The sequence below is a fragment of the Temnothorax americanus genome, unplaced genomic scaffold (assembly GCF_048541705.1).
Source record: "Temnothorax americanus isolate GAGA-0224 unplaced genomic scaffold, ASM4854170v1 Scaffold42, whole genome shotgun sequence".
Classification (NCBI taxonomy): domain Eukaryota; kingdom Metazoa; phylum Arthropoda; class Insecta; order Hymenoptera; family Formicidae; genus Temnothorax; species Temnothorax americanus.
Window position 1 is genome coordinate 179677 of NW_027509570.1, and position 21787 is coordinate 201463.

Below are 21787 nucleotides of genomic sequence, written 5' to 3' on the forward strand. Positions count from 1 at the left end.
TTTTTTAGTGTTATTTACTAGAACATTCACGATTTCGCGTTGATATAATTAGCTCTTAAATCCTTCGATTTTCGTTGCGTTCTCTACTTTACGATTACTAATCAATAGCGTTTATTATTTGGCTAACTCATATTCTAGATTTAATACGTGTGTGATATATTACTCAGATATTTCGTTATACTATATATGTTTGCTTTCAATATCAAGCGATATCACTCGCTTAAAATGTATTGTGCCCATTGCGACTAAACCTGCGGTTTGTTTATTATTCTTTTTATCAAATAACATTAATTTAAGGATATTTACACAATTTTGTCTACAATCTGATTCGGCTGACGTTTCATCCTGCTGCTCTGCGTAATTTACAAAGATATCTTCAGTGTAAAATAAATATTTTTAGTTTAAAGCTAATTACGTTTTTATTTTAATTAGTACACATTTTCGAAACATTCTTAAAACCGGGATTCGGATTCTTTACGCGAACTAGCATCGGTTGGCTGAAAAGTCATACCATTTTAAACAGATTCTTTAGCGCTAAATTTTTAGGACATCCATATAAATAATATATATTTGTATATATGTATAAAATCATAAAATGTACATAGAAATTTACCTACTTTATAAATATTTTTCTTATTGGATAAAATATAAAGAACAATATTTTTCTGTCTAATAATATAAACAAATAAAATTAAACTAATATGCGAAGCGCAATAACGAGAATAAAAATATCAATTATCGTAGAATTATCCTGCAACAGCCTCGTTCGATAGTGCTCAATTATTCGCTTTACTGCGTGGTGTGCGATATACGAATCCAACATGCATCAAATGAGACAATAAATTCTGTATTTACGTTTATAGATTGTTTTCAATAATTGGATTTCGCAAAAAAAAACTTGTATAGCCGCTGCTGTAAGCTCTGAAAAGAGTTTGACTTAAACTTCGGAATTATCTGGCTCTCTCTCTCTCTTTCTCTCTCTCTCTCTTTCTTTCTTTCTTTTTTTCTTTTTCTCTCAATCCGCGCTCTCAGTTGTTTAACGTTTGGAAGGAAAAGGCTATGCATCTCAAATACTTTCATTTCTACCCGTAACATTTTCGCAGATAAACTGGCAATAAAACCGACCGCTGACTGAAAGCAGAACGAAAAATTCCACTCGATGTTATCTCTCTTTCTCGTTGTTCTTTATTCTTTCTTTGACTCCTGATTGTACCTTTTACTCACTTATTTGGTCTATTACAGATAAATAGTATTTTGATAAGGATAATCGAGGAAAAAACAAATTTTTAACAGATATATACTTAACAAAGAAATAAATACCATAAAAATTTCTGACTCTGAAAATAGACCCTCGTTTGTTAAAGAATGCTGAGAAATACGACCAAAAGCAATGATTATTCAGACAATGTGAAATGTACAGGTGGGGTGGGATGAATGATTTGTCGCTATGCGCGCGACAAACTTCTTTTAATTACTTTCAAAAATAGCGGAATAGCGCGAATAGCTTGTCGCTCAAATCGTTTGACGTTCAATTGCGATAAATTAAAATTATACGAATCTTTGTAACGTGCTTACCGACGATAACTCGCGATAGGCGAAACGTAAGTAATTTCGCCGATATCGTTGCAACGATAACGATAACTTGACACAAACGCCACGAACTTGTTTGAGCGTTTCGCCTACGAGCTCTCCGCAGCACAAATCTGGCGCCGCGGAATAACAATGTACACGTATTTTTCTTTGTCAAACTTATTTACTAGCCTTGACAATCCTGGAACCTGTTTGCACTCCATTATTTTCACCCTGACGCTACGAGAAGCAAATGAACCTACCGCGGGCGAATTTCATCGCGCTGAACGCGCGCCTTGTAGCTTTTATTGCTGCGCGAACTTCTCTTTGTTGGAGATAATTGCAATAATAACAATAACTTAATGGACCAGCGAGAAGTATCCTCTTTCACGGGTTCTCATTAGTTCTGATGAAATGGTTAATAGGCTTATCGAATAAACAGAAATTATTATAGGAGCTTTCCAGCAAGCGACACAGGTCGACACAAGCATCGTTCTATCTTTCTTTTTTAGTAATGAGCAACAAAGATAAAACGATACTTGTGTCGAGTTGTGTCGCTTGCTGGGAAGCTCCCTATGTGAGATATCCTGATGCGTTTTCCGTTGATATCCAACATTTTTATCCGTAATTTTCCCATATATTATACTTGAAAATTTCTCATTTAAAGTTGAAATGTAAATTCTTAACATATCAATTGTATCTACTAATTGTAATACCATATTTTTAATCATATAATTATCTCCAAATCATCGTGGTATTATTAAAACAATTTAATTAAAAATACATTATACTAAAAAGATATACTAAAGGCTTTTTTTCATATTTGTTACATAATCTTGTTTTTTTTTATATTTTTTATTATAATTTGATTTTACTTACCTTCTTCGTTTTACTTAAGATAAAAAGTAAACCCTTAAAAATGAGAAATTTGATCCAAAAACACCAAAATTTCAGGCATTAGAAAGTTGAAGACGATAGCGAAAAAATATATCGCTACGTTACTCTGCCGTGACTTTCATAATTTTTTCTTTGCGTCTCACCGCGATAACCGTGCTCTTGCTTCGCGATTTTTTCCCTCATAATCGCCCATAATTTTCTTCACCCTCGCGCGCGTACGAAATCTCTCTTTCCTCTTCAACAGCGTCTGTAATCTACTTTCTCCCGCGAGCTGTTTTTATTTCGCCTATTTTCCCCATTGGCGGTCTTAGAAATAACACTTTGTATACATCTTGTATACCCGCCTGCGCCTGGCTGATCTACGCTGCCGGTGCCGGCGTCGAATTATTACGACGAGAGGGTGGAGAGATAAACTGAGGAAAAGGGAATGGATCCCCTAACAAGGGCGAAAAGAAGCTGCACACTGGCCTTCTTTCTGGCTGTGCCCTATAAATAAACCATAATCCACGCATAAAATGGCTGGCATAAATTCCGCAAACGGAACTACCACAAACTCGCTTCACTGAGAAAAAAAATGATTGCAGTTACTACAATTTCATACATTTTTAGTTATTTTCGGTGGCCAACTACATTTTTATACTTATTTTAACAATGCGAAAGCTGATTCATACCACATTATTGTTGTCATAGCTTTAACATGCATTTATATTTAACCATAACATGATTTTATACACTATAACCTGTGATTTATGTATAGTAAGTTTATGTATAGTAAGTTTATGTATAGCAAATATGATGAAAATGACCATAATCAAAAAATCTGTACATATAGATTAATTATTTTTACTAATATTATAGCAATAATAACTATAAAAATAAGAACCTCAAACATAATTATTTTAGTATGCACAATTATAGCCGTAAATATTAAATACTTTTTTCTCAGTGTTCGATCTCACGCCGACAAACGTGTGCTCATCTCTAGTCCTTTAAATCGTATTATTCACAGGCTTTTATATTTTACTTTCTAATTTCTTTAATTTATATTCTTCAATTATTGTGTGTGTGTGTGTGCGTGCGTGCGTGCGTGCGTGCGTGCGTGCGGGCGTGCGTGCGGGCGTGCGGGCGTGCGTGCGGGCGTGCGTGCGTGCGTGCGTGCGTGCGTGCGTGCGTGCGTGCGTGCGTGCGTGCGTGCGTGCGTGCGTGCGTGCGTGCGTGCGTGCGTTCGTGAGTGCGTACGTGTGAGCGCGCGTGCCGGCTGGAGAGCGCGCATGCGTGCTTGCGTGCGTACGTACATACGTGCGTGCGTGCGTGCGTGCGTGCGTGAGTGCGTGGGTGTGTGCGTGCGTCGGTGCGTGCGTCCGTGCGTGCGTGCGTGCGTGCGTGCGTGCGTGCGTGCGTGCGTGCGTGTGTGTGTGTGTGTATTATTAACAGCTAGATTTAACAATAGATTTTATTTTAATTTTTTTTCTAGATATTCAAAATTAATCCTTTTTTTTTTACAAATTAATTTTTAAAACCTTTCTGCTTTCATTTCTTTCTTAATTTCAGTTTGTTATTATTTTTTGTCATTATACTAGAGGAAAGTCTCCTATTATGAGACAGGATCCTAATATGAGATGTTAAGCTAAAAGGCCTTATATAGGCCCTATCTATTGATCCCACCATGAAAAAACTCCGCCATTTCATATTAGGTTGCCTATCTCTAATAGGGAACTTTCCTCTATCTCTTATTTCTTATTATATCTGTAATAACATTCCGGATTATGTACCTAAAATTAATGGTACATTAATTAAATGACGTGAGAAATCTGTAAAAGTTTTAAGCATGGTGAAATTCTGTATTCTACAATCGCATAACTCTTGTGTTTAGCAAAATAAGTTTGTATTGCAAAGCTAACACAAGATCCTATTTTGTTTTAGGTCGCCAAAACACGGAGATTAAGTTTAACTCTGACGGGGACGCCTACGGATTTTACAACATCTATCAATATCAAAGGAACATCGAGGGTCGTTTCGATTACACTCTCATCGGCACGTGGAGAGAAGAGTAAGTAGCGACCTTCGATTCAAATGGGATTCGCAGACTTTGTCATTTGTCGTACAAGTTGCACACACACAAGCTGTCGCATTAATCTTTAACCCTCTTAAGCGTCGTTTACAATGGCAGCAAGATTATATGCAGTAAGACGTAAGCAGTAAGCTATTGACCAACCACAGTCAATTATTCTTGAATTGTAAAAACCCCATTAGTCAATAACTTACTGCTTACGTCTTACTGGGAGCTTTCCAGCAAGCGACACAGGTCGACACAAGCATCGTTCTATCTTTCTTTTTTGGTAATGAGCAACAAAGATAAAACGATACTTGTGTCGAGTTGTGTCGCTTGCTGGAAAGCTCCTACTGTATACTCCTGCTGCCATTGTAGACGACGCTTTATATTTCACGCTGCATACTATTGTGATCCAGTTAAACAATTGACCCGGGAAAAAATATTTATATCTGACAGTATATGAACATATATAAATAAGATTGAACAGATATAAGTTTAACATCCCCATATATGGAGCATATATCGGGTGTCTCAGATCACCCGTATCACCCGATTTATTCGTAAACTCAACATTTTAGAGAAAAATGTTCCAGATCAAAATTGTATGGTTTCAAGAGATACATAAGATGGTGTCATTAGTTTCACCTTAAATAGTTGCTTGAAGGTCACGTAAAGGTCACCTTCAATTTTTTAAATAGAACCGCCTACTTTTTATTACATATTCTTGTAGCTTATTTCGAGGGCTTTCCAAAACACTATAAGAAAGTATTTTTTTTCTATATAGTCAGTATTTTTTTATTAAGAACTTTTGGAATTATAAGGCTTCAAAGTTCTAGTATTTTGACATAAAATACAAAATATCTTGTAAAACATCAAGTTGTCGGTAATGTTACCTTAATACTTTTATGCACAGAATAATGAGACGAATCAATTGATATGAAAAAAAAGACATAGTTGCTTTTAAGAAAAAGTATGCAGATGCGTGTGGCAAATTACATATTTTTCCTTAAAAGAACTATGCTTTTTTTTACACCAATTGATTCGTCTCATTATTCTGTGCATAAAAGTATTAAGGTAACACATTACTGAAAACTTGATGTTTTACAAGATATTTTGTATTTTATGTCAAAATACTAGAACTTTCAAGCCTTATAATTCCAAAAGTTCTTAATGAAAAAATACTTTTTTATAGTGTTTTGGAAAGCCCTCGAGATAAGCTACAAGAATATGTAATAAAAAGTGGGTTTATTTAAAAAATTGAAGGTGACCTTTACGTGACCTTCAAGCAACTATTTAAGGTAAAACTAATGACACTATCTTATGTACCCCTTGAAACCATACAACTTTGGTCTGGAACATTTTTCTCTAAAATATTGCGTTTACGAATAAATCGGATGATACGGGTGGTCTGAGACACCCGGTATAATCATATATGAACCTATATAGTCATATAAGATTATATATGATCAGTTCAGAAATTGCATCTCAAAGTATTCGATAGATGGCATTCGATGGGATCTGTTTCTCGTATTTAAAATTTGACAAACAGTGTTATAAGAACGGTATCAAAAGACACGACACTGTCTCGCACTATGGAGCGGCACAATTTTTGTATTAGTTGTATCGTGGAGTCTACTTTTATAATAAAGTGGCACACTCTTAAAAAATAACTTTTGAAAATATATAACAATTTTCTGAAACTTTTACTTAAATATATATGTCCATACCTGATAAATATATAGTTCGTATCTGATCATACCTGATCAGATATTTAACATATCAAGAGACACGGTAGTGTCTCGCGCCAAGTACACGCGGAGCGAGACCGACCGTGACTCTTTTACGCGACGCGACGGGTACAATAATACCAGATCATATATCCTCAGATCTGGCCAATTTCCATATCTGATCATATATGACCAATTGGATATGATCATATATGATCAGATATGAATATTTTTTCCCGGGATATTTCAAACCAAATTAAAATGTATATTTATCAAAATTATATACACTATTTATATTTTACATTTGCATTTGAATATTTATGCAGTATCTATTTTGTCCAATCCTAGATACACACAATAATGATTCGTGTTATTTATTAATCAGCTGAAGAATTATATTTATATTATTTTTTACGAATACCGTATTTCCTCACTGATAATTTTTACCTGATTAGCAACTTGTTACACACATTCTTAAAATAGAATAAATATATAAAAAGTAATATATATAGAAAGTAATACAAAAGTTATATAAAAATATGCGAGATTGAATTAAAATACTCAAAATTATTCACGATTTATGCATTTTTTATGTCTCTCTCTGCGGAATTCCCCCAATAAAAATTAGCTTTGTCTGCATAAAATTTCCCTTCGACAGTGCCTCCGGCGTAACAATTCACTGGTAAAATCACTGTGGCGTCCGGATTGCTAATTAAAGGTTAATTTACTCCCTCAGGCTCTCTCTGGACATCAATATGACACGATGGGCGACCGGAGTCGGCGAGTTTCACATTCCACGTAGTATGTGCAGCGATAACTGCCCGATGGGACACATCCGCAATTTTGTAGTAAGTGCACACTGCAAAGTCTGAGGATAACCAAAACCGCAGAGTGCTATGCGTTCTAATATTAGCTGATAGAATCTCCGAGTGAAAGATCTATCGAGCGATAGCGATCGAATAATAAGAGAAGAAGAGATTACAGCGAGAGTAGCAGAGAGTATCAAATGCGAATATTAAACGCGATAATAGAAGATAAAACTGCAAATTAGCATTTTTTTTTTTTATAAATATTAATATGATTTTATTATAATATTTTACATTTTTATATTATTTAATATAATGTTTATGTCAGAGCTTTCGAGTAAGGCATTTACCAAATTTAGCAGGTATAAATCATTAACCGAATATTAGCGGTTAAATGAGAATTAGTACATTAACTATAATAAGCATTAGCTAACAGCCGATTCGTGTAACACCTGCTCGTTCCTGTTCTATTATATTTGGACTGTTGCACTGAAGTTCGTTTACAGCTTACCTCTAATTTCATCAACTCGTGGAGAAGGAAGAGGGGGCTTTCGAGTTAATTCAATTTTTAAAAATTCTGTTTTAATTCCGTCACAGCTTATATTGATGCATTAAGATTAATATATTATTTATAGTAATCTCCTCTATATATTTTTTTCTCTCTTATTTTACATTATAGAGATAATTAATTATAATTTATATTGTGAGAGCAAACTATACAAAATACAATGAAGACAAAATACGAACTTATTAACTGAATTTGCTTCGATGTATATATCAAAACTAAATGAAATTGTGACATTAGTCCGGCGATAATTCAGCTTACCTTGCACAATTTATATAATTAAATTCTGACGTACATTTTTTTTGACTGAAATCCCATGGGAGCCCGACTGTACAAGTTTTATATACCTATATGCAAGTCTATAATAAAGTGAACGCGCCAACGCAGACTATTTTCTACCTCATTCCACCTTTCTCCTCTTTTCTATTCTTTATTCTCATGCACTTCCTGTCTTCTCGATGGCCAAAATTTCATGCAAGTTAAAGTAGATTCCGTAATTGTGTCCCAATTCCGAGTTTAACCTTAGATGCGAGCATTTTCCGTATTCCCGACGTTTCCTGCAAATTTTTCCTCGGGCGTAAACACACATATATAATGAATAGTAATTGTACCGCGCCGCGGAGTTTTCTGTGTTTGTTTCCCACTCAACGGGATGTCGGGTCATTTTTTAGCGCAACTTCACGATTTTAGATTAAAAATGGAGCTCCAATTTTCGATTGTTCCAGACCTAAGGGAATTTCAGAGAGAAACAAGTCTATTACAAGTACAGCGTAATAAAAATAACATTAATATACAAAGTCTGTTCACAAAGTCTCCGAACTTCGTCTTTACAATTTTTGGAGGGATTTTCTTACAACGTATTTGGCTTATTCTCCTTCGAAATATGTTCCTTCTCTCGGTCAATACATTATACATATATATATTGTATAAAAGAGATCTTTTCAAAACTTTGTATATTTATTTTTTTCTTATCTCTTTTATCTTCCTTTTATGTTAAAATAAAAAATAAAATATTTAGACTAATTTTAAATTAACGTATTTTTGTGCAGTATTAAAATTAAATTTTTTGTATTATTAGCTCTATTTTAATATCCAGTTTAATTAATTAATTCAGAGACTGTAACGTATACTAACCTGTATTTGTGAAGTAGCGATACCTTCTAGCTTTTAAATCTCTTGGGACGTAACTCATTTAGTTCACATGGTTCGGACATATTCCTGAATGTGGCTCATAAATGTTTAAAGGGTCTTGCTTAATGTTTCATCGCCGATAGTTAATGACGCACTCATCAAATTTTTTTTCAAATTGATGACAGTTTGCCTTTAAAACTCTATAACTCCGATAATTGGTTGCTTCTCTTAGTTGATATTGATCAAACGAAAAAATATCTAATACCGTGACGAATTGCCACAGCCAAAGGCATTATCGAGCGTCTCATTACGGCCACGGCAACTAATTAACCTCTCTTTAAAAAACGCAAAAGAAAGAAAATTTGCGAAGAGTTTCTTTGATCATTTATAAAAACGGATATATAATACGATCTTTTCTAATCGCGAGAAATAAAACTACTATTCGTACATTTATAAACATGTGCCTCAAAGTTTCTGAAATTGTTTTAAAAAAATTTATTTTTGCACTTCTTTTTTGCTTTTATTTCTTGTTATGTGTGTGTATATGTATATATATTTTTTGTTTTTTAATGGCATTATTTTTAAAAGCTTTCTGGAGCATTGTGAGATAAACAATGGGTTTGAGCAAGTTTGCTCAAAAGAATACAAAATATGTTATACACTCGCCGTTCTTTAATATCAATCATTTTCAGCTCATAAAATAATTATTAAACATTTTCACATGCTACAAGAAAGTTCCTGACCAATGACACGATGTTTTCAGCACACATTGTCACGTGGCAGGTTGTTTCACAATACTGTACACTCGCGATATTTAGCAGCAAATTTTTTTCCTGCTCCAGTTTACACGAGAAATTCAAACTCCGGGAACTTGTGGATATCCAGATCCTCGCGTATAAAGAAAGTCACATCAGATTTTTAAAATATCACTAATGTATGTGAGATTTAATGATTTTTCAATTATTTTTATATTCGCATGTGTTATATACATAATTGTAGTTTCTTTATTTATGCAATGTATTGTTGTATTAGTATCTCTTACCACTGTTTCGTAGTACTTTAACTTTAGGAAGAATCAACAGTTCCAATTATCCTCGTTTATGTTTCTCGAAGTACTTTCGAGGAACAAAAACGAAAGCATTCATTTCACCTTGTTCGTATGCTCCGTTACTTTTAAACTTTGATTTCGCTTGTAGGTATATTTCCTGCAAGTTTAATTTACATTTCCTTTAATCTTAATCTAAGCTCCTGAAATTTCCTTCTTTCTCTCTGCCTTCTCGCAGCTGGCTTGGCTTTATCATTTCTGTGCAATTTGCTTCCGGAATTCAAGAAGATCATCTGCGACCTTAATCGACAAACCATATGCTCTCTTCGTATTATTTGCTTTTCTTCTTTCCCATCCATAGTTTTTACATTATCAACCTGTGCACACATCTCGCAGGATTTTCAACAGAATTTTCATTATTTTTAAGCTTTCTTTCTTAGATACGAGGGAACTTTTTTTGGGAAACTTTTTTTCTGATTCCAGCTTAAATTTTATTCAAGGTTTAGGAAGAGAATTTAAAGTCTTAAAGTCCCTTAAATTCCGTTTTCTGCTATCTGTTCATCGTCGCAATTACTTTCGTTTTATCACTTTTTCCGCAATTTGCTCCTGGAACAAGTTCATTCGAGATTTAAAGCTTAATCATCACATCCGCGCCTCATCGACGGTTAATGACGAGAGAGAACTCGTTAATGATAAAAGTTTTATTTATGGTTATTACTTTTGATGTTTTGTTATTACTTTTTATTAGGAAAGAGCTGGCGCGTCTACTAACGCTCGCGGTTCTTGAGGAAAATACCACAATTTTGCCTAAAGTTAGTAAACTCCTTTGTGAGCAAAATGTTAGCAAAGTATGCCAGCAGTTTGTAAATTTAAACATAAGATTGCAGCAGATTGGCAAGTGTGCTTTTACACTTATATTGAGTTCTGCCAGCAAGCGGTTTGCCGACAAAAGATTTTCAGCAGAAATCTATCATCTCGTAATCATTTAAATAGAATGTATCGCTTAACTGGTTACGAAATGGCCGATTAATTTCTACAGTCAATCTCTCGTCATATTTTGCTAGCAGATTACGTCATATCTCTGCTGACGTTTTACTGACAAAATTTGTGGCAAAAACTTCGCAAAATTTGTTTCTGCCAGATTTGGCTATTTGAGGATCGATTGTGTATCTTGAAACGAGGAAAATTACATAAATAAGGAAATTTACTAGAATATCCAGTAAATCTAATAAATCTGTTCACTTTTGTTACTTTCACCGCGTCAAGAATCGACCCCTTGTCTTACATCGTTTGCATTGCAAAACCGATTAATCCCTGATAAATAATGCGATCTTATCTGTTAGGAATATAGCAAATTCTCCCTCGTTATCGATGCCACGAGGGAGTTACCATGTGGTTCGATCCTCCCGGATTAGAGGATTGAACTCCCATCTATTATTGTTCTCTTGCCTTATACCTTCTTAGTTCTCCAATCTATGCAGATGCGTGTGTTGTTTGTATCGTTCTCAAGTTCATTACTTTTGCACTTCACAATTAAATAGAGATTCGTGCGGCTTAGCATCGGTCTCGTTTTCCCTGTCCAACGCACAGCTCTGCATTTACCAAATAAATTTAACGAAATGTCTCGCTATGATGAATGCGATACAATGCGGTCAAGTGTGGCCATTAATTAATTTAGTTTCAAGTAAAAATTAAAGAACAAATTTTCATATCATTTATTCATCTAAATTTATATTCAAATATGTCATTAGACCGGAATGAGGGAGATTCCAGGTTCGAATCCTGGCTGAGGTATTATTTTTCGCAATAACAGTTTTTTAAACAATTAAATCGCGTCGATTTAATTCCGGGGAGGAAAGGGTATTAATGTTCCAACGATATAGCTGTGTTTCAAGTCCGACAAATAATCGGCGCACAGTTTATTAAGTTGGAATATTTGTATTGGTATATTATACAACATGTTAATTCATTACTTTTGTAACTATTAATTTCTTTACTTGCGCACCACGTACCGCGCCTGACTCGTATCGCTTTCCACTAATTTGTTAAATTTATATTATATGTTATATTATACTTTTATTTTTTATTTTAAATATAATATAAGTAAAATTTTATATAAAAAATTGTTTAACCATTTCTTTTATAATCACTAACGTGATTTTCTTTAAATTATATAAATATCTTATTTTTTGCGAATGTAAAACCAAAAAGTTAAATTATTTAAAGTAATATATAGTAGAGTAAAATTATTATTATTACAAAATGCATTACAAAAGCATACAAAAGGGTAAAAATTAAATCCAGTATAGGTACATATTGGCGTTTTATTGCAATTTAATAATTTAATATTGTCGATGCACTAAAAAAATCTACTCTTATAATATTCTTATTGCAGATAGTTTTTATTTTATAATTATAATTTAATGTTGCTTAATTGCTTTACATACATGTACGTAAACTAATTATAAATCACAAATTTATAATTAAGAGAGGAGAACACACAGTAAACGAAATAATATACTATTACTGAATATTAATGCGCCGCGTCTACAATACCAAATGAAAGATACACAGATTTTATTGTATTTACGAAAATTCTATTAAACAGAATTTCAGCCGAATCAACATATGCGAAATTATTTCGTTAATTACCGGATTTAAACGAACATTGCATGCTTGCATATAATGAGATCCGAAAACAATCCGCCGCATTTTTCACATCAGCCTTCGTATTACTCAAACGAAAGATAAATGCAAGCAAACGTTCATAGGTGCGATTCATTAAGCGTGACTTAATTAAATAATTAATTAATTACACTAGAAGTGCGTATTTAACTGGTGCGCGCGTTTTGCGCGTTACAAGTTGCATACACTGTCCGATTGAACTGCGCATGATAAACGCCTATCAATGACCGTTTGTTGTAACGATAATTAACGCTAATTATCGCCATGTTTTTACTCATTTCTGCAAAATTATTAATCACACGTAATTTGATCTGCGAATAATGTAACCCGTAATTGTTATAATAATTACAAGAGTTTTCATTGTGGCAAATGCTAATGACAATAATGGAAATTATTAGCCATTAGAGTATTATTAGCAATCAGAAATTATACTCGACGCCTTTTAAAAATCGATATCGGTCAATAATATAGCCTAATAATAGCAGGCTGATTGAAACGCGAGATTATTAATAACTGTCAATTCATACAATTTCTGTGCGGTACGCATGACATAAAGTATAAAGTTACGCGTTTACACAAAGTTCCTCCATAATTACGAAATATCTTTTCGCCAGTCATATTCCTGCACCATTGGTCCACTTTTATCCCCCTATTTATTGTTGTTTATGGATATTACTTGAGCGAGTATTAACTCGAATAAATTTAAGTACTTTCGAACTGCGATGAAACCGTCAGTTTTACCCGTGACGTGGACCATTTGTTATTCCGCGGTGTAATGCGGAGGAAGCTAATGCTAATAATGGATGGAGGCGGGAGGAATTTGTTGCGCCCGGTAGCAAATTTATTTTTCCATGCAGCTTCCGTAAATAATTCTGATCCGTCTGTTTGTCCGTTAGTTCCAAACAAACGTCAATGGAGATCTCATCGGTATCTAACAGTATTTTTTCAACAGTTACATGAAAACTAATAGATTTCTCCCTGAATACCGTTGGACGTCATACGTCACGTATTGAAATGTACCTTTACGTCACTCGTTTTTCAATCGTTCAGACGACGATGGTTATAGATACTGACAAACTGTCGCTTCTTATCCAAGAAAATCCGCTTGTCTAAAAGCATAAGTTTGCTCGTATATTCCTGGTATGTACAATCAGACATAAATCCTGCATGCCCTCGGTGCTTCTCGCTGAAATCTCTTCTATTATTAAAATCCTATTTACTCGTGATTTATATCAATACGACAGCGGGTTGGCCTAAGCTCTAATTTTAAACTTTGTTTAATTTCACGCGATTAATTCAGTAATTCGACGGGTATACGACGTGCAGAATTTAATCCCTGGATGTACAACATGCTCCTCGATAAATCAATGAAATGCATAAGATTATTATAAAACCGTTGCATTTACGATAATTATTAAATCGTTAGCAATCAATTGTCAACAACAATGATTACTAACAATTGATATCGACAATTCACTGCGACTACAAGCTTTGTTACTCTCCACTGATTCCAAGACAAGCGGTTAATTGTTTGTTTTCACTTGTCTCTCAATTGATGCTACATGTTATAAGGAACTTGCCAATTTTCAGGAACCGTGCTGTTGGAGTTGCGTCGCCTGCCGGGAGGACTCCTACGTGTACAACGACACGTGCAAGAACTGTAATCCCGGGTATGCGCCGAATTCCACGATGACGGGCTGCGTCAAGCTCACCGCCGAGGTCATACCCTGGACGAGTCCTTGGGCGCTGGTGCCGCTGATATTCGCGTCCATCGGTATCCTCAGCACCCTCTTCACTACCGTCGTCTTCATACGGTAAGATGTTCCCCTCCATCGCGTTGTACTTTAATTTAATTGATTATTTAGCAAATCCACTTCTCAGATGAGTCCAAGTGATGGATTCAATTTAAATGGAATATTAATTTGGGATTTCATTATAGTATTATGTATACATATAATATCAAAGGTTGCAATAATTGCTTGATATTTCTGTTAAAGAGAAGCCATTCTTTAATTGGTTTTTAAAGACTCTATCTTTACACTCTACGGTCCGCCGACGACACAGAGCTGTGTCGCTCGGATATTGATGTTGCAATCCGCTGACAACACACAGAACGTTACGGTCCACTAACGCCACACAGCCGTCGTGATGTAAGAATATTAATCTTCGACATATACGTACGTCGTACATACATCAATTATAGTATGCAGGTGTTATGAATAAAAATTTAAGCGAAGCGTTGCTTGACAACGCTAAAACAATTTTAAACATGATTGAAACTACACAATGGCTGTGTTCAGGAAGCGCGCTATTAGCGCTATTGCATCATTCTATCTTTATCGCTCATTAGGTGTAAAACAAGGATAAAATAAGCAAATAGCACTAATAGCGTCTTCCCGAACGCACCTAATGCAAACGTTATAATTAAACTGCCTTCAACGTAATAAAAGATATAATATGTTTTATTTTCCAGAAATCTTGAAAAGTGATATTTACTTTCTTAAAGATTCAATATACGTTTGACTTTTGCGGTTAGAAATAAACTATTATTTTTAACTCTACGTTACTTTGCGTTACTCTATATGTTTATATACGTTACTGTAAAATATAGGGGAGACCGGGACGAAATCATCGCTATTTTTTTGGTGCCGATTTTTAACAACAAAAGAAATAATTTTAATAAAACGTGGTATACCGTTGTAAAGAGTGAACCTTTGGCTACAAAATTTATAAGGACATTTTTGGTCTACGTCGCTTCGTTCAACTGGTATAGAGTGAAAACGACAAAGGTGCAAAAATTGAAATGTCAAAATTGCCGGGGCGGAGTCGTCACTCCATTCTCGGAATTAATTTTAAATGAAAATTTATAATTCCAATTATGAAAAATGGCGGAAAATAATTATAAGAAAAACGCACACACTTATGTGCCCTACACTCGCACGAAACGCACTGTTCCTCGTCAGCTCTATTCTTCATCTCTGGAGCACACGCAACACATATTATCCAAGTCTTATTCGCCGGAATCCACCCCTGCTGCTTCTTATTTGACTTTGATTTTTGCCCGAAGCCTCCATGATATGGCTTGGTGACGACTTCGCCCCAGACACAGATTTTAAGTTTGATGGTTCATGAAATATTAGAAATCAACAAAAATAAAAAAATTTTACTGAATTCGTATTCAGCATACATTACTCTTCCAGAATCACTTATCTCGAGATTCGGAGAACAAATAATATTTAAAATATTTATAATTTTTGACGCGCACAAAAAATTTTACTTTTGACCTCCAAAAACACGTTTGCCTTAATGAAAATCACAACATGGCGTATAATCTCACTAAACTCCGTTGGTTACATGGGCACCATAAGTGTAATAATAATGGCGAGTTCACACAACATACAGATTTCGAGATAATTGTAGTGACGACTTCACCCCAGTGACGACTCTGCCCCAGTCTCCCCTACTGCAGTTTTGTAAATCTACTAAATTCACAGAGTAAAAATTTTTTATTGATCGAATGCTGCACAAAATGTTTCACAATTAAAGAAGAACTTTTGCACATTTACTTTTAAAAAATATATAATATTATCAATTTTTATTTAATTGTATTAATTGACGATTGTAGTGTAAGAGACATGTGTTCTCTGCTCTAATGAGCTAAAGATTTGAGTTCAAATCCAACCAAAAATCATCAGTTTTTATTCGATCGTCCCCTCTCGGAAAGTAATAGCCACCCACCGAGAGTATCTAGTCACGAGCACTCCTCTATACATTTACTGTTCGAAATCGACGTTAAATTGTATGTTCCATCTAACACACACATACACACATACAGAAAGAGAGGGAGAGGGGGGGGGGAGAGAGAGAGAGAGAGAGAGAGAGAGAGAGAGAGAGAGAGAGAGAGAGAGAGAGAGAGAGAGAGAGATGCGGAGGGGTCATGACGCTCGAAATCGAGCAAAAAACAATGGAGGAGAAGGATTTAATTTTAAATTATCAAAGAATGAAGAAGAATTAAGTACAATGAACGTTGAGATATAATGTCGGAATGTAAAATACATACATGCAAGCAGTTGCGTTAAAAGTAGTTACATTATAACAAAGCGAGTAAAGCCTTAAATACAATACAAAAGTACAGGCAATAGGAACGGAATAAACCAGACAACAGAAATAATCCCATTTCAACTTATAATAAAACTGAATTTACTGTGATTGTGTTCAGATACAGACAATAGAGAATAGAAATCCAACGCGTCAGAAATTATGTTCCTATTGCTTATTTCATATTTCATATTGCGTTAATACACAGTTTTCGGTAAATTGAAATGTGGTTATTTCCGTTGCCTGTACCTTTGTATTATGTGATAGGCTTAATGTACGATTAACTGTCTGAGAGCAAATTTAATAAATGTCTTTTGACATCTTTGTTTGCAATTAAAAATATATACAGCTCAGTGTTCGTATCATAGCTGTAGTTTATTTTTGTCAGATGCCACAGTTTAATGCAGACTGCGGACAGCAAAGTGTTAACAAATAATGTGATTAAGTCAAAATTTTTATTGCGTTAGATAAAAATATAATTGATGCAAAAAAGCTCTTTTGGATTTACCGTCATGTATAAAAATGACGAATTAATTTGACTCACATCTGACATCTTCTTTTTCAATGAAAATATAACGAGGTTGAGCGGGGAATATTAACATCGAAAAAGAGTACTTAAAAAGATTGAAAGTCGATGCTTTTGAAGCGAAAATTTAATCAAAAGCTTAATTAGCAACCTATTAAACTTACTTAATTAAAGGGCTAAAAGGTTTTCTGTATTTCATTATACATAGATGTACAAAAAGAAATAGAACTTTTGAAGTTCTACAGACTTGTTTTCCTTTTTTATTTTCACTGAGTTTAAGTGATTAACACGTAATTATCAAATCCGCGTAGTTTCTTGTGTAAAAATTATGGCTGATAATTTAAACTATTTATCATACGACTCAACACCTCGAGAAAATATAATGACAAATGTTGTACCTAAGCACATCTTCCTTATTATTATTCAATGCAATTAAAAGAAATTTTACTTTTTTTCGAATGTTAAAGAACACCAAAGCATTGAAAATAATACATAAATAAATAAAGAAATATAAGCAAATACGCGAAAGATATCGAGTCGCAAACTTGCAAAAATATTATTTATCACAATTCAATATTTTTAAGTGCTTAATCTATTTGATACACAAAATTAACGTATAGAATTTCTGCAAACATGGAAAAAATTAATTAAAATATCTTGTCTGGCCTCGTCAATCTTGCTGTGAATATTTTCTGTTTGAACCGCAGATTCAATCGTACTCCGGTGATTATGGCATCGGGACGTGAGCTATGTTACGTTCTGTTGGTGGGAATTCTCTCCTGCTACGGCATGAGCTTCGTCATACTGAGCAAGCCGACGATATGGAATTGCACATACCTCAGGATCGGTCTCGGTCTCTGTCTCAGTATATGCTACAGCGCGATCCTCACGAAAACCAATCGAATATCGCGGATATTCAACCAGGGCACGAAGAAGATCAAGAGGCTCTCCTACACATCGCCCAAGAGCCAAGTGGTAATCGCTATCGGTGAGTACGAGCTGCACTCACCTCGGTAAACACGTCGACAAGCTGTGGCATTGAGAGGATAATTGCACGCCGATGCTTGACACAACGTGAAATAAAAGCCGTGTTCGACCGAAGAAAGGGAATAATGGTGCGATCCTTACGATAAGATTTTGCATCGGTATTTCTTATTAGGATAGACACGATAAAAATTTGCACTTTACTGACGCAATCCGTATACTTGTTACACTTTTGATCAAAACTAAACATCACGCTCCATAACACTATTTATTTTTAAACAGGAATTAATACCTCAAGAGATACTTGAACAACGATTTGAGTTAATCGTCATTGTCCTTTCTACCCTCTCTCCGCGTCTTAAAAATTTTACAAGTTTTATGAAATATTATTTTTTAATAGAAAGTTATGTGAGAAGTTATGATTTCCAATCAATCGCGAATCGCGCCTTTTATTAACTATAAAATCTCGTAAATTATATACAAATATGTATAAATAATTCTATTTTTCTAATCAAACAACTTTATTCTGCTTTTGTGAAGAGGAAATAATTTGGAGAAATGCGCGGGGCATTGCATAGATCTTTTCTTCTCAGCACGTTTCCGTTCATTATTCAATTAACAATGCAAACAGTGGCTTCTAAAGTACGCAGAACCTGATCCTGGATTACGTGACTCCCATTTGCTCAGGGATCACCGCAGTACAACTGATCGGCGCGATCGTATGGCTGATGATCGAGCCGCCGGACACCACGGAGATCCATCCGTATCCGCTGTCCGCGGTGCTCACGTGCCGCGTGTCCACGTTCTCCCTGATGATGTCCCTCGTCTACAACATGTTCCTGATCCTGATGTGCACTCTGTACGCGTTCAAGACCCGCAAGATACCGGAGGACTTCAATGAGGCCAAGTACATCGGCTTCACCATGTACTCCACGTGCATCGTCTGGCTGGCCTTCGTGCCGATCTACTTCGGCACCAACAACGACTACAAGGTTTGTGCCACAGATCGCGAGTCTACAGGTGCGAAACCACGGGCCCGTCTTCACACACACACACACACACACACACACACACACACACACACACACACACACACACACACACACACACACACACACACGCACACGCACACGCACACGCACACGCACACGCACACGCACACGCACACGCACACGCACACGCACACGCACACGCACACGCACACGCACACGCACACGCACACGCACACGCACACGCACACGCACACGCACACGCACACGCACACGCACACGCACACACACACACACACACACACACACACGCACACGCACACGCACACACACACACACACACACACACACACACGCGAGCCTTATGGCGCGTTTTTCTGTGTTAACATGTAAAGACGAGCGGACGGCTGCCTACATTGCAGGTTCAGATCGCGAGTATGTGCATGTGCATCAACATCTCCGCCTCGGTCGCCCTCGGCTGCCTCTTTACGCCCAAGGTCTACCTGGTGCTGTTCCAGCCGTACAAAAACGTTCGCCCCGGTCACCCTAACGTACGTATGCTGGTTTTGTTACTTATCCCATCTAACAATTTAATTCGTTAAACGGGATAGACGGAATGTTCTAGAGTTTCCAGAATTTAACTTGACTCCAAATCTCACTATTACATATGTATAATAACAGCAATCTCTGTTTTTCGCCGATTCTGGAATAACTTGTATATTACATTAACTTTGATGGGGATTTCAAGGGGTTCATGGGGGAATTCATGGAGGATTTCATAACTTCTTTTGCCGTTCGAGAACTCAATTTAGACTTTGCCGTATACCTAGATTCGACTCAAATTATCGCATTCTCCTCTCCTCGCACAAGTAAACAGATTTCTATTGCCTATTAACCTTTACCCTGCGCGAGGACAAGCTTGTCGGACAAACTTTGATCTAATGCCACAGTAAATTACACATTGAGGTTTCGCTATTATAAACAATTTATTGATTAGAAGGCACACAATAGTGCAAAATTACCAATTCAATGCTCTGGGACATATTGTATAAACATATTTCTCTTCCAAATCCCTTCTCTTGTTAGCATTATGGCTAATTCCTGGATATTCATTATTAAACAAATCCCGTCGTCGAAGCTGTTTGTCCTAGTTCCCATACTGGCCATCAAGAGAATTAAGCAATTAACGCGAGGGATCACTATCCTTCAACAAAACAGAGAAAGAAACTATTAAAATTAATTACATCCTATTACACTGTTCAACAAAAAATTACTTTTTTTTATCGAACACTGAAGAATAATCATTTATTATAGTTTTTGGACGCCGAATTCGATCCTGTTTGTCAAATTGCTCTATCATGTCAGAATCTTTAGAAATTTACAATTAAAGTTGCAAAAAGGGCTATTTTAATGTATTTTGGTACATTATAACTACGACATGTGACGTGTTGGAGAAGTTTTATTGCAGTCAAAATTATAAGTACGATTATTATTGTTACTTTCAGCCCTTAAAAGGAATTTGTTGCGTCAATTATGATTAAAAAGATATTGATGATTAACGTAAAATGTATTGCATCAAAGTTCTAATATAATACACTAAAATAGTCTTTTTTGTAATTTTAATTGCAAAATTCTCAAAATATAACGTGGTAGAGCAATTCACTAAACGGGATAGTATTCAGCGTCCAAAAAAACAATGGCAAACATTTTCTCGTTAAACGTTATTCTCGTTCTTGTGCATTTTTTTTCAACAGTGTTTTTATCGCGCGCGTGTTTGTATCATAGAATTTAATAACATTTGTTCCTCAAAATTGAAACACGATAGAAAAACCGTTTTATTTTGAAATAATTCCGATCACAAAACACTGAGAAAGTTGCATCGAAATTACAATCCCCCTCCTTACTTACTTAAATTACAAGAAATTGAGGTTTAAAGTCGTAAATATATATCTGAGTTTTCTATAACTATAACGTCCACCATTAAAAAATAATCGTAATACGCTTTATCGAAGTGCAATTGCCAAAGGGGGGATCATGTCTCTATAAATCTATAGTCAGAAACAGATCGGTGAACACGTGGACACTGTGTTGAAACGTTGCAGAATTAATTGTGAACGTTATGCCGAATTCGGCTGGATATGGTAAAGGCCGGTCTGAAATTGATGTTAAAGACGTATATGCTAACGCTAACGCTAAACAATTCGATCAATTTGACGTTCAGCCGTAAGTTACCACACTGTTTGCGGAATTTATGCCGAGCAGAGTGAATTTCCATTCCACTGGTTGAGTCGTGCTTATACGTGTGCGCTATGGTAAATCGGCGCGCGACGGCTTTTTGCTTGCAACGGTGCGCATTGTAGAAATACAGACCTAGGAGGATATATTCGCTATTAAACTACAACCCTCTCCCCCCCGCTCCCCTGTTTCGCCCAATCCACTTGACGATGTCTAACAATTTATTCGGGGCTTTCGCAGACGAGCGGCTTGCAGAGCGGCAATCGCGCGGCGTACAGCATGCGCTTCGCCGCCGGTCGCAGCCAGACGATGCAGAGCGTGACATCGGCCTCGGCGGCCTCGCGCAGCAGCCCGACGATGCCCCGCGGGGCCACGGGACGCGCGGACGAGCGGAAGCACGCGAACGGTGAGACCCAGGCGCTGGCGAGCCCGTCGATCGAGGAGACTTCCGTTAGCTAGGTCGCTCTCATACACCTC

At 36.0% G+C, this 21787-nt stretch overlaps 1 protein-coding gene across 5 annotated transcripts in view; it reads left to right on the forward strand.

Annotated features, from left to right (window-relative positions):
• The window catches only part of LOC143902915 (metabotropic glutamate receptor 8), a 210577-nt gene that overhangs the window by 177936 nt on the left and 10854 nt on the right, over nucleotides 1-21787 (forward strand). For 4 of the 5 annotated variants that reach the window (XM_077416164.1, XM_077416165.1, XM_077416167.1 and 1 more), the window contains 7 exons: nucleotides 4390-4516; nucleotides 6983-7094; nucleotides 14069-14292; nucleotides 17810-18090; nucleotides 18774-19078; nucleotides 19498-19626; nucleotides 21551-21716. In XM_077416164.1, the coding sequence (XP_077272290.1) occupies nucleotides 4390-4516; nucleotides 6983-7094; nucleotides 14069-14292; nucleotides 17810-18090; nucleotides 18774-19078; nucleotides 19498-19626; nucleotides 21551-21716 (1344 nt within the window). The remainder of the gene's footprint in view (nucleotides 1-4389; nucleotides 4517-6982; nucleotides 7095-14068; nucleotides 14293-17809; nucleotides 18091-18773; nucleotides 19079-19497; nucleotides 19627-21550; nucleotides 21717-21787) is intronic. The other variant, XM_077416166.1, reaches the window with a different exon arrangement.